At 42.2% G+C, this 13,259-nt stretch overlaps 1 protein-coding gene across 1 annotated transcript in view; it reads left to right on the top strand.

Annotated features, from left to right (window-relative positions):
• LOC139708353 (dynein axonemal heavy chain 1-like) overlaps positions 1 to 13,259 on the top strand; it is a 72,257-nt gene that overhangs the window by 16,335 nt on the left and 42,663 nt on the right. Inside the window, 15 exon segments of the mRNA XM_071620311.1 lie at positions 904 to 1,068; positions 2,241 to 2,468; positions 3,557 to 3,736; positions 4,179 to 4,316; positions 5,137 to 5,300; positions 5,895 to 6,099; positions 6,643 to 6,846; positions 7,016 to 7,129; positions 7,567 to 7,716; positions 8,478 to 8,564; positions 9,279 to 9,385; positions 9,947 to 10,118; positions 10,803 to 10,957; positions 11,755 to 11,932; positions 12,510 to 12,704. Coding sequence (XP_071476412.1) covers positions 904 to 1,068; positions 2,241 to 2,468; positions 3,557 to 3,736; positions 4,179 to 4,316; positions 5,137 to 5,300; positions 5,895 to 6,099; positions 6,643 to 6,846; positions 7,016 to 7,129; positions 7,567 to 7,716; positions 8,478 to 8,564; positions 9,279 to 9,385; positions 9,947 to 10,118; positions 10,803 to 10,957; positions 11,755 to 11,932; positions 12,510 to 12,704 — 2,442 coding nt within the window.

Genomic DNA, 13,259 nt, shown 5'->3' with positions numbered 1-13,259 from the left:
GATCTTGTTTGAGATCAGTGATTGCCACCCATACGTACTGCATTGTGTGCTGAAAGCTGCCTGATTTCCCAATATAGAAGCCTTTGTTACATCATAAACCCTCAGCTGCATAGCGCGCCTCGCCCTGGCAGAAACTAGAGCACGCGCTTTAGTGTGCGCATGCAAACCTCAAATACGCGCAGCCTGAACTCCCTAGTTCATTGACCCCTACCTGCCAAAATATCAAAAATCCTTCATAAATTCCCCAAAAATTCTCGGATCACTACCAAAAGTTAATCGTTTGTTACTTGTGTCATTCTCAACCTTTCCTGCAAGTTTCATCACAATCCGTTCACTACTTTTTGAGTTATTTTGCACACGGACAAATGAACGAACCAACTAACAAACAAACCAACGGTAACGAAAACATAACCTCCCCCTTGGCGGAGGTAATAACAGCAGCAGCAGCAGCAGCAGCAGGAGTTATAGTAGTTTTAATAGAAGTGTGTACTTGTAGCGATAGAAGTAGTAGTCTTAGTATCAATATTTGTAATTGAAATAGTAGCAAGTAGTAATATGTAGTAGTAGTAGTAGTAGTAGTAGTAGTAGTAGCAGTAGCAGTAGTAGTAGTAGTAGTAGTGTAGTAGTAGTAGTGTAGTTGTAGTAGCAGTAGTAGTAGTGTAGTTGCAGTAGTACAAGGAGTAGAAGTAGTTCTAACAATCTGATTTCTTCTTATTATTTTCAGGATTACATTCTAAGTTTTATTATACATTTCTTATTTGTGATTATAGCTTCTTTTATTTTTTAAAGTGGTAGTTGTAATAGTACAGCTCAGCACACGCTCATGGAGTGTGCTTGTTCGAAACTGCCTCATATTGATAATGTACACGGTATGATTAATACAACTGTTGTGTCCCCCTGCAGGACGTGTTGGACGAGTGGTTGGTCTGCCAGAGGTCGTGGCTCTACCTCGAGCCCATCTTCAGCTCGGACGACATCAACCGGCAGCTCCCGGTGGAGGGCAAGCGCTACCAGACCATGGACCGGATGTGGCGCCGCATCATGAAGAATGCCAAGGACAACCCACAGGTGAGTCTTCTCCGAGTGCTTCCAGACTTGGTCTGGAAGGCATTTTTCTTCTATTCTATGAATACATAAAAGGACAGATCTACGATTGCAAAAGTATACTGTATGTCTGTCTCTTTGGACTTTGCAGAAGTCAAGAAAAATAAAACGCTGAGAGTCAGACATCTTCACCCTGCTGCTGCTATAATTGGAGTATGATTTCTGAGATGCTTGTTGTGTAGTCCAGAGTCTTTAAGAGTATTCAAACAGACTTGATCTGAGGATAAAAAATTAAACGACATTTTGCTGTGCGATGTTCAGGAAAGTGGCTTTTTTCCAACATGATATACTTTAAGACCAGTGTTTAGATAAGAGTCTGAATGCCCTCATTACATTTCCATCTGTTTTTGTTTCTCTTTGTTAAGACTGAGTGTTGTTAGCACTCTAGAATGCTTTATGTGTGCAACTTGGTCATTGTATGGTTTCTTGTATACCTATCATTTTGACAATTCCATGGAATCAAGATCATTTAAAGGTGCATGGTCCCGGTGTTTTAGTCAAATGCGTACGCGGGCGCATGGCGCAAGTTTCCTATAGAGACCTATGCTATCGACTCCTCTTTGACGCTTACGCTGTGGCCCACTTCCCCGAGTCCGAAGAAATCCGATCCACTGTAGTCAGTGGTCGGATCACAGTTCGGCTCATGATTCGGTTGAGGGGGATGACAGCTTTAGCAAACTTCTTTTGTGATGTCATAATAAGAAGCACATATGCACGCACCCTAGCATTACTACAGACTGCGTGATGCGCAGAGAAGACAACGAAGGCAACGTTACTTAGCAACATCTACGCGCTTTACTCTTGATGACAGCTCAACTTCGGCGATCTTCGTATCAATGCTAACGGTAATCGGCAGTATCATCAACAGCGCCCTCTACACTACTGGGACTATGCACCCTTAAATCTTTTAAATCTATGGGGTGATATACTGATTGAGCTGAATGTGATTTGTCTGAAATGCAACAGAGGCGCAAGTGAGAACCAGATAAATAAAGTATTTACTGGTACACTAGATGACTAGATATTAGTGAAAGATAACTAGTGCATGAATTGAATAAGAATTACTGATTAGCCATAGGTATGCACAGTGCACTGTAATATGTGTATAATGGATGAATGATTCTTAATTATACCAGGTGATCTCGCTGTGCCCTGACGCCCGACTCCTGGACAACCTCAAGGAGTGCAACAAGCTCTTGGACCAGGTCCAGAAGGGTCTCAGCGAGTACCTGGAGACCAAGCGGGCCTCCTTCCCGAGGTTCTACTTCCTGTCCGACGACGAGCTCCTCGAGATCCTGTCGCAGACCAAGGACCCGACGGCGGTGCAGCCGCATCTGAGGAAGTGTTTCGAGAACATTGCCAGGGTGAGTAGCTTCCCCCCTCTGGCTGTTGAACCCCTGTATGGCTCAGAACCAAATTCCATGAAGGAGTCAATAATCATATCAGGGCAATTACCCCCTGACGGCAGTTACCTCCTGGCTGAATACTGGTTGGTGATTTGGTTAGAGTAAAGATTAGGGTTAGGATTAGGTTTGTGGTTAGAGTTTTGGTTAGGGTTAGGCTAAGGTTCAGGTTCAGGATTGAGATTAGGTTTAGGGTCAAGGGAAGGGTCTGGGGTAATTGCCCCAGAACCATTCACTCAGTGCCTTTAATATGGCAGGAGCCATCTTTGTTTATGTGTTTTCAGAGTTAGCATGTTTGTATAGATATGTGGAAATGAACCGATAAGCAGTTTCACAGAAAACTTGTATCTGAGTCACAGATTACCCTTTTAGATCCCCTCTACCTCATTTCTTAGCAAGTTTTGAACAGGAATCTCATCTGTTTCTCTTACTCTTTCCTTGTCACTTTGCTTGATCGAAATTCTTATCGAAGGGAAGGTGCGTTCAAACATGAGTGTTTTCAGCAAATTTTAGCCGAAAGCAACATGATCACATCTAAGGAAGACAACTAATACTATCAATGGTGACAACTTTACCAATGCCACAGGGAGAAGATGAAACAAAATAAATGAAGGCAACCTATGGCTTAAGACAGCTGTGCACTGCATTCTGCTGTAAGAGTTGTAGGAGAGATTTCACCTGTGTCTTGTGGCCATTCCTAAAGGCTGTAAGGACATTGAGTCTTAACTCAAGCTGTAGCCCTTCTTATAACCAACCTTTCACAATTTTGGTCAAGCTTTCATCCACTCCTCTGGACTTCTTCAAGCCAAGCCTTTTTTCACTTCTCACAAACTTCTTTTGACTGAGAACATTTTCTTTATTGTAGCTTGCAATTACTGTACTGTACATTACTGTGTAACCTCAGCTTTTCTCATATGATAATTGTACAAAAGAGAATTGTATTACCCACAATCACATGATTGTTTGTATTTTGATTCAAATTCATTTTGATAATGATTATACAGAAACCAAAAGATAAGAATCATGTCAAATCATCTCAATTTTTGCAGCTCAAATTCGAGGATGATCTAGAGATCACCCAGATGTTCTCCAGCGACGGTGAGATGGTGCCCTTCGCCCAGACCCTCTACCCCAAGGGTAACGTGGAGGACTGGCTCCTGGAGGTGGAGAGGGTGATGAGGGAAAGTCTTCGCAAGATCCTGGGTGACTCCCTGACTGATTACCCCAAGGTGAGGTTTTGTTCTTCTTCTTGTGTATGAGGCAGTGGCAGCTGAACAATGTCTCTCAGGTGTTCTAGCCAAGATAGAGTCTTAGGGGTAGGGTGTGTGAGATCCATTTTGTCAGGTGGTCGGAGATCAGGGCACCAAAGATCCTAGGATCTTTGAGGGCAATCACTCAAGATGAGTTGAGCAATCTGTTCTGGTGCACCACACTGGCAGGCTGCTGATAGGTGTAACCCCCACCAATGCATGTCTATGTTGAATTGACCGACTGTGAGGATTCGATTCAATGACTCACCTGCTCACCTTTATTCTTTAATAAAGCACTTAAAAACTTCTATATTTGGCACTTTATGAATGTAATTTATCATTGTCATTATTTGTTTTAAAAATAGATTCATTTGTGAGTCTTGTGTTAACCTTGAAACTGTTGTCACATGATCATTGGCAGACCAAGCGAACAGAGTGGGTGCTGAATTGGCCCGGTCAGGTGGTCATCGCAGGCTGCCAGACATTCTGGACGACCATGGTGGAGGAGGCCCTCGCCAACAAGTCCCTGCCAGATCTCTCAGAGACACTCAAGCAGCAGGTGAGCCACGAATGATGCTTTTCACTCGGGGGGGGGGGGGGGTACGGGTACGGCAGTGATGTGGCTCTGCTCAGTCGGTAGCATGTCTGCCTTCTAATCTAATGGCCAGGGTTCCAGAGTCCTATAGCTATGCAATGCTGTGTGAGAGGCCAAACACTCTGTGCCTCGGATAGGACAGTAAATGGAGATGTGTGTGAAGGAAATCATGACACATGGACTAAGAGATCCCACTTCATTCATTCATTCATCACAAAGAGCAGGGTGCTTACCTGGTGAAGTAGTCCACCATTGTGCCATATACTTGAATGTATGACTGAATTCTGGAGTTAGGGTTATAAGGAGTGGGGGGTCAGCTTCTCACTGAATGGGGCTTGTGGCATATAAAGTCTGAAGGTGGCTTCTTGAATGGTGAACTATAGATTAAAATATTATGGCGTGGCTCACAGCCATTGAGAATATCAAATCAGGAACTTGCGTACATAAATGTTACCAACTGCGATTTCAGTTGCATTGTTGTGTACACCAAAGCCTTAAAATAGTCTCTGTTCTTGCCTGTCTGTGTGTATGTGTGTGTGTATGTTTGACTTTGATATCACTTATGGCCATGTTTTAGTTATTTCAGTCTTTGGCGTTGCTGTTGTTTCCTTAGACCTGTGTTCAATAACAACAACTAAGGAAATATACTTATTTCCATGTAGAATATCCCAACTGGTAGTATGTGTGAGGATCGATGAAACTGAGCATGACCGCAGCCATGTGACGTGACCTCATTGGTAATTGCCAGTCACCGTCTCTCTCTCTCTCTCTCTCTCTCTCACAGATCGCAGACTTGGTGGCGCTGGTCCGAGGTCGCCTCGCCAAGATCCAGCGGGCGGTTCTCTCGGCCCTCATCGTCATCGAGGTCCACGCCAGGGACGTGGTCGCCAAGATGTGCGAGGAGAACGTGCAGAACAGCAACGACTTTGAGTGGATCAGCCAGCTCAGGTCAGTTAATGCTGATCAGACATATACCACTAACGTGCCCCATTGATTCAATTTGATTTGAATTGATTTGTTGTACAGTGTGTACATGGCCACCGATTAGGAAAAAGTGCCTTGCCTGGGTTCACAACTGCTGCAGCTAGGGGACTTGAACCAGAGACCTTGTGATTGATAGTGTGTGGTCTCATCCACTGTACCACAACAGCTCCTGTTTATAGTCTTATGTTGCCTATCTTTTTTTTTTTCTATCAACTGTTATATGTTACTTTATTAAAGAGTAGATTGCTATATGGTAGATACCGAGAAGTTGTGACCCTGAGAACCTAGATTGGAACAGATTTAGAAATAAAACAACAAAACAGGAGTCATTATCACTATTTTCTTTGCAGGGTTCATATTAGGCAAATCAAAGTTAATAATCAAGTTTTAAAAACCTCTGACAAGGTCTCAATTGCTCTAAACACACTGAGGCAATTGAATTGTCTCCTAATCTGCTGTCATTCATCATCCTAATGATAGCTTCATCAAATTTTAAGTGATGGATGAGTTCAGGAGATGCTAAAGTTTTAGACCATGTAATTTAATCAACACCATCAGGTATTACTGGGTGGACAATGGCCTCTACGTGCGTGCAGTGAACGCAGAGTTCTCGTATGGCTACGAATACCTTGGTAACAGTGGGCGTCTGGTCATCACCCCACTCACTGACCGTTGCTACCTGACGCTTACTGGCGCCCTCCATCTGAAGTTTGGCGGTGCACCTGCTGGTCCCGCTGGTACCGGCAAGACAGAAACCACCAAGGTAAGAGATGGATACCCCTTAATGAGCTCTGAGGACTCGAGATTACGCACTTGATCCCACTTTTACCCTCCCTATCATTACAGTCCTCCTGTATTTCCTTCCTGAAAAGAAATCATAGTTAAAGCAATTGTATTGATGAAAGTGATGATGATGGTGATGAGGATATTGATGATGGGAATGATGATAGTGACTAGAGTGATCATTAGTTAACTCGGTAAAGACGAGTCCCGAGTGTACTGGGGCAGGTATCTGTGGGAAATGCATGTTGTAGTAAAATCAGCCCATCCTAAACAGGTTGATATGATGGTGATGATGTTGCCTGGTGCATAGATAAAAATGATGATGATCAGGATGATAGGTATTGTGATACAACTTGCAAGGATGATGATGATTATGGTGACGTTACTGGAGTTGTGGAATGGATTTCTCAGAGAAGCTAGTAGATGCATGTTTAAGATTTAGTGAATGAATGTGTATGTGTGTAAACAGAACTGTAAACCCATATCCCTCGTCCACTCTCCCCTCAACCTCTGACCCGTCCAGGATCTTGGCAAAGCACTGGCCATCCAGACAGTGGTCTTTAACTGCTCGGACCAGCTGGACTTCATGGCCATGGGCAAGTTCTTGAAAGGGCTGGCCAGCTCCGGGGCCTGGGCCTGTTTTGACGAGTTCAACCGCATTGACATCGAGGTGCTCTCCGTGGTCGCCCAGCAGATCACCACCATCCAGAAAGCTCAACAGCAGAGGGTGAGAATAAAGCCATTTCCTGCTTGTGATATCATACATGTATTGAGAACTGAAGACACATATATAATAAATGAATGAGTCTGTATGGGCAAATGCAATGATACTGATGTATATCTTCCCACCTTAATTTCAAGTGCATTGCCATATCCACTCTTTGTCCCAACCTCAGGTTGACCGTTTCATGTTTGAAGGGGTGGAGATAGCTCTCAAGGCAGCGTGTGCCGTGTTCATCACCATGAATCCTGGTTACGCTGGGAGAACAGAGCTGCCTGACAACCTCAAGGTATGTGTATTCTGATTTAAAATATGATGGTTCATGACATTCTGTGTTTTAGTACTGTTGTTTCCACAGTAAGCTGTGCAAATGCATAGAAACATTAATACTCTAGTATTAGTCTTAGTGTCATGTAGATTTGTTAGCTGACCCTCCAACATTTATGGCTTAAAGAAGACATCGGCAAAGTTTAAGGGTGTGTGACATAGTTAGAAAATAGAAACAGGCAAAGATTGGCTTTAGAAGACTGAACGCCAGACTCCCAAGTCACTTCTCTTATCAAGGCTTCACATGTAATTCTGCAAATATGATTAGACTCATAAGTGTTTTTCTTGCCTTGTTTATTAATTTTGATAACTTAACAAATGTTTTCAAAATGTTCTATTACTGCCAATCCTCTAAGAATTTGCTGAATGAATAATGCTGCATACACATAATGATTGCAGGCCTTGTTCCGCCCCGTTGCCATGATGGTTCCCGACTACGCCATGATCGCCGAGATTTCGCTCTACTCATTCGGCTTCAACGAGGCCAAAGTTCTCTCCAAGAAGATCACCAGTACCTTCAAGCTCTCCTCGGAACAGCTCAGCTCACAGGTACATAGGAAGTGTGATGAATGTTAGCCTTGCCTCGAGTTTCTTGTATCTTGCAGGAATGGGGGGAATCAATCATACACAGCTGTCCAAAGGGTGGCATTATGTGACAGGATTCACGCTCGAATGTTGCACATGTATTTTGCGTGAAGTTGAATCATTTTGGATCTCATCTACAAAATCATCATAGAAACTTGAATGAAGCTGCATCTGATAATGTTTTACCCCTACTCATACTCATTGATTTTCAGAGTCAAGAAGTCTCACATCGCTGTCAGCATGTGATTGTGGATCTGTACTTCTCTATTTTATACCTCCATTGCTCTTGCTTTACATCCTGATCCACATTTTTTCTGTTTCTTTTATCCTTGTGTCATGCAGAACATTTTATTCAATGAAGCAAAGTCGCTCATTGTTGCACTTAAAGTAATTTTCACATCTTCCTTTCTCCTCCATTCTTTAATAATTTTCTAAATTACTTGTGGTCTTGTGCACAATGTTTTGAATGACTGTTGACTTCTAGAGAATGGATACAAGAATTATGACAAAGTTTGTCAAGATTGCTTATAAGAATTCAAAGCTCCATCAGGAGCCAAAAAATTATGTTCATTAATTACTCACTTTGTACATGTGAAATTGGTGTTTACCTCCACAATTTTCAGCTGTCAGTGCTACAGCCTTCATCAGCGGAATGACCTGTCTTCGCCTTGCCAAATGAGCTTCTACTCTAATCACTTTGTACATGTCTATGTCTCTTATACAAGGACCACTACGACTTTGGAATGCGTGCTGTCAAGACTGTCATCTCGGCCGCAGGAAATTTGAAGAGGGAGCACCCAGAGATGAATGAGGTGGGCATTAAAACTTATGGAGCAATTTGCCAGTAGTGGTAGATTGTAGTGGTAGTGGTATTTGCCAGTAGTGGTAGTGGTATTTGCTCAATAATCAATAGAATCAACAATTTGCATGGTATGCTAATTTCAAATCATACATTTCTGAGGTAGGACAAATGAGGGAAATATGCTTCACATTGTTTTGTTTTTTTCCCACCTGTTTTGCCTCCGTTGTCAATGCTAAAGCACTAAGAGACGAGAAGGTAAGTTGTGCAATGACAGCCACTAATCTCTCCATCCTGTTTTGTTTCTATCCTGAAGCAAAGCTCTTTAACAGTATCAATTCATTGGACCTGATCATTTTGAGGCCATAGACGTTCAAAGTATGAGTGTCATTAAAATATGTGAACAGACAAAAGCCATGTGTGGACTGTATATCTCAAGAGGGGATTATTGACCAATCTTTCAGAAGAACACCACACGCAATGATTGGCAACTAAAAGGTTATGGACATGATGTGTATAGAATAAGCCTGCTCAGAATGCAATGTCAAACTTTAACTGTACTCACTATGAGAAAGAAGAAGTGAGAAAAGAAAAAGAAGGGAGGATTTAAACCTGGCTGGAACCCTCATGATCAGGGAGAAAAAAGCAAACAAACGGTTGTAATTGTAGTATACCAGGTTGCAATTAATACTTGTTGCCCTCTTTTCCCCTTACCTGTGCTCCATAGGATCTCATTGTGCTGCGAGCCATCCGTGACGTGAATGTCCCCAAGTTTCTGCAGGATGACCTCAAGCTCTTCAACGGAATCGTGTCTGATCTCTTCCCGAAAATCAAGTAAGTTGAGGAGCTAACAGTTTCACACTTCCATTTAGAGTTGTGCAAATATTTTTCTGCAGAAGAGTCTGGATTTTGCCTGGTGATTTTTGAGCGGCATATCATTTGATAAACAAGAAGCGACATTGAAGTCACACAGATGATATGCAATTAACAGTCAGTCTAAGGTTTTAAAAGAGAAGGTACCATTTCCAAAGTGTATATAATAGGAATTCAAAAAATAACCACATGTGACAGCCATGGGACAAAAAAGATTAATATGGTAATCTAAAATCTCTCAAAATCATGTTCAATAATCCAGAAATGTCTCAAAATGCCTTTGAGTTTTGTCAGCTGATCAAGAATAATTCTACTCCAAATAAACCTATTTTGATGTAAAATTTTTCTATGATTTTGTTTGCATATCTGTAAATTGTGCGAAATCACAAATGACTGTATGCAAAAAAAAAAAAGATAAAAAAAGCGTGTAACAGTGCAATATGTCTGAGAGATGTGTGAAGATGTACAAATTGCATTCCAGAGATGTACACATTGCATTCTATGTTTTGTACCAACTTCCAGAGAGGAACCAATTGACTATGGCGAGCTCGACGCCTCGATCCGCAAACACTGCGGCAAGCTTAGTCTTAAGGACGTCGACAGCTTCATCGGCAAGTGCATCCAGTTGTACGAGACCACGGTGGTGCGCCACGGTCTCATGTTAGTGGGGCCGGCCGGCTCCGGCAAAACAATGGTAGGTAGTGCTCTTTCATCAATGCCGTCCTCCTACACATGTAAATGTTCAAACTACCGTGTGATGGAAATCCCAAATAGAGACTGGGTATTTCGGCCCAAAGCAATTCTTGAGTCTAAGATGTGTGTATGTGAGACTGTGAAGTTTGCGTGGTAAAACAAAATTCTTAGTGTCAGCTCTCTTTCACTGCCTTGCATGATTGTGACAATCAAAATATGCAATTTTTATCAAGCCAAACATCTTTAAATTTTTTATGGAAAGAGAGTAATTGACATGTCTGTTTTACTGCACATTGTACATTTTATATGTTGATGTATTAATATGACTATGTAAATTAAAGATGTAGGGTGACTGATTATGCAATGTAGATATCATGCTTACTGCACCGTCTGAAAATGAGAAACATTTTCCGCAAGACACTCAGAAGAGATTATCATTTGTCCTTCGGAGTATTACTTGTAGTGATCAGTGACATCAGTGAAGGCATCACTAGCTACAAAGAGCAGATAAACTTCCTGTTATATTTAATAATGAGGATGCTTCATCTAATTCTTCTTACAGACTTATTTCTCTGTCATTGTAGAGTTACTTTTAGTCATCGGTAAGATAAGAATTGATAGATCAAAGTTAGATCAAAGCTTGCGTGACCAGTTGCATTCACCCACTCTCTATCTCTATCGCCAGTGCTACGAGGTACTAAAGCGTGCCCTGACAGCCCTACGTGGGAAGGATGCAGTGGGCGGAGGCACCTACGAGTCTGTGCACACCTACATCGTCAACCCCAAGTCTATCACCATGGGTCAGCTGTACGGAGAGTTTGATCTTCTCACCCATGAATGGTAAGAGAGAAAATACTTTGTGTGTCTCTCTTGGAGATGTCATTATGAATGATGCGCTCTGTCAAAGAGTGCATTGTATAGAGGAAAAGGTGAATCTCTCCATCATTAGTGGTGGCAGCTAACTTTGAGGCATTAGGGTAAGAGAACACAGCTTTAATCAGCTTGGTGTTCTTCGTTGTGCCAAAATACAAAGTAAATATTTTTCATATCGTGAAGAAATTTATGGTGCATAAAGATGAGATTGCTTATGTTAGGAGGAGAAAGCTTATGTTGGTTGATCAGCATGTGCGTGCCTGTAAAATGGCTGCGACCGGCTGGAATGCTCGCCAGGGAGTGGAGAGTGAGCATTGTCAGTGCTGGTTGGAAATTAATTATTGTATCCAGTGAACGGGGTAATAATAGTCTGTAAAGCGCACTGAGATACTTAACAAGTGTGAAATGCGCTATATAAAAACCAGCTGTTATTATTATGATGATGCGTGTTGTCCTTGCCTTCAATTGAGGAAAAAATATTAGTAGAGTTTTTCTAAGTTCTCTGTAACCACTGAAAAGTAAATTTCCAATCATGGACGATACCTGATACATGTTCAACTTAAATACAGTTCAAGTCAGATCATTTGAATTTAGTTCATTTCAGTTCATTTAATTTCTGTTCAGTACTCTTGTACCCTTTATCAATTCAGTTCAGTTTGCTTCAGTTCAGTTTGCTTCAGTTCAGTTCGTTTCAGCTCTGTCAGTTAGATTTAATTCTGTTCTGTTTCACCTGATAACGACCAAAATATCTTTTTGCCAATCAGGACTGATGGGATCCTGTCCTCCTTGATCCGTGTTGGATCATCGTCGCTGGACTCAGACGCCCGCTGGTACATCTTTGACGGCCCTGTGGATGCCGTTTGGATCGAGAACATGAATACAGTGCTGGATGACAACAAGAAGCTCTGTCTGAGTAGTGGTGAAATCATCAAACTCACAGAGGTAAGAAGTCTTTGCCCACCATCCATTTACCTCATCAAATACAGAGCCTGAGCTTTCTTGAGTTGGATCACGCAATAAAATTAATTACAAGGAAAAATCCAATCTCTCTGATAGCAGCATGCATTTAGCCCATTGAGGACGAGTCCCAAGTATGCTCGGGCAAGGATCAATGGGAAATGCATGTTGCAGCAAAATCATTCTGTCCTCAACGGGTTAATGCACATTGCAGCAGTGTTAATGTTTTCAAAACTTGACACCGCTTGGAGGCCCTTGTTTCATTTCATTGTTGTAGCCCCAAACACCTCACCTTTGTGACTACGAAAGAAAAAATTTGGGAAAGGTATAGTGGGGGTGTGCGTGCAAAGTATTGGGCTTCTAGTTGTAGGTTTATTCACAGTCTCACATCACATTCATAACAAAAATCAGGTGTATTCTTGGACTGCTGGGAAGCAAGAACAGAGAAAGCTTTACGGAATCCAACATTACCTACAAATAGAGAAAAGGAACATAAAAGGTTTCAAAGTGTAAATGCATGAAACTAACCTGCCTTCCATCTTTTACCTGTTGGTGTCCATAGTTCCAGCGGATGATATTTGAGGTGGCCGACCTGGCTGTGGCCTCGCCTGCCACCGTCAGCCGCTGCGGCATGGTGTACCTGGAGCCCAGTATCCTGGGTCTCACGCCCTTCGTGGAATGCTGGCTGAAGAAGCTACCGGATGCCATCTACCCCTACCGGGAGAAGCTACAGGGGCTCTTTGATGCTTTCCTGGAGGTGAGGTTGTCATAAAGATCCTCGGCTGCTGCATGTAAACTCTTTGTTTGGTAGTAGTTGTTGCTGTTAAAAGTTTGATTCTAAAGTACCGAAATGATGATGTAACAGTCTTTTGTTCTTGTTTGCATTGGAACCAAGTGGGCGCATAAACACTCGGCCAGGTGACTTTGTTTAGAACCAGTTTCCACGGCAATAAATGGCTGTGATGTCACACTTTAGTACTCTCTATGATGATTTCCACTATCATGGGTGTATGCCTATGTTTCACATCTGGCCTCATTTCATTCTTGATTTGATATCCATAAAAGGGTTTCATGTATTATGCATACTAGTATACAATTGTATGTTCATTGATTACATGCCTGCCAAAGTCATATAGAACTGGGCATATGCCCCAAGAAAACATGCAATGGGAATTCTGTACCATACCAATGATATCTGTGTTTCATCTGTTCCTCAGCATTTTCCCTCCCCCTTCCTGGTACTTTTCCTCTTTCTTTGTACGTGATATCTCATTTGATAACTCAGCAAGTTTCAGTGCATACGACAGTGACA

This window comes from Diadema antillarum, unplaced genomic scaffold, assembly GCF_040938485.1.
Source record: "Diadema antillarum isolate AM-2024a unplaced genomic scaffold, OU_Dant_1.0 seq00001328_RagTag, whole genome shotgun sequence".
Classification (NCBI taxonomy): Eukaryota; Metazoa; Echinodermata; class Echinoidea; order Diadematoida; family Diadematidae; genus Diadema; species Diadema antillarum.
The sequence above is the reverse complement of the archived record's forward strand: the minus strand, read 5'-3'. Positions and strand labels throughout refer to the sequence as shown.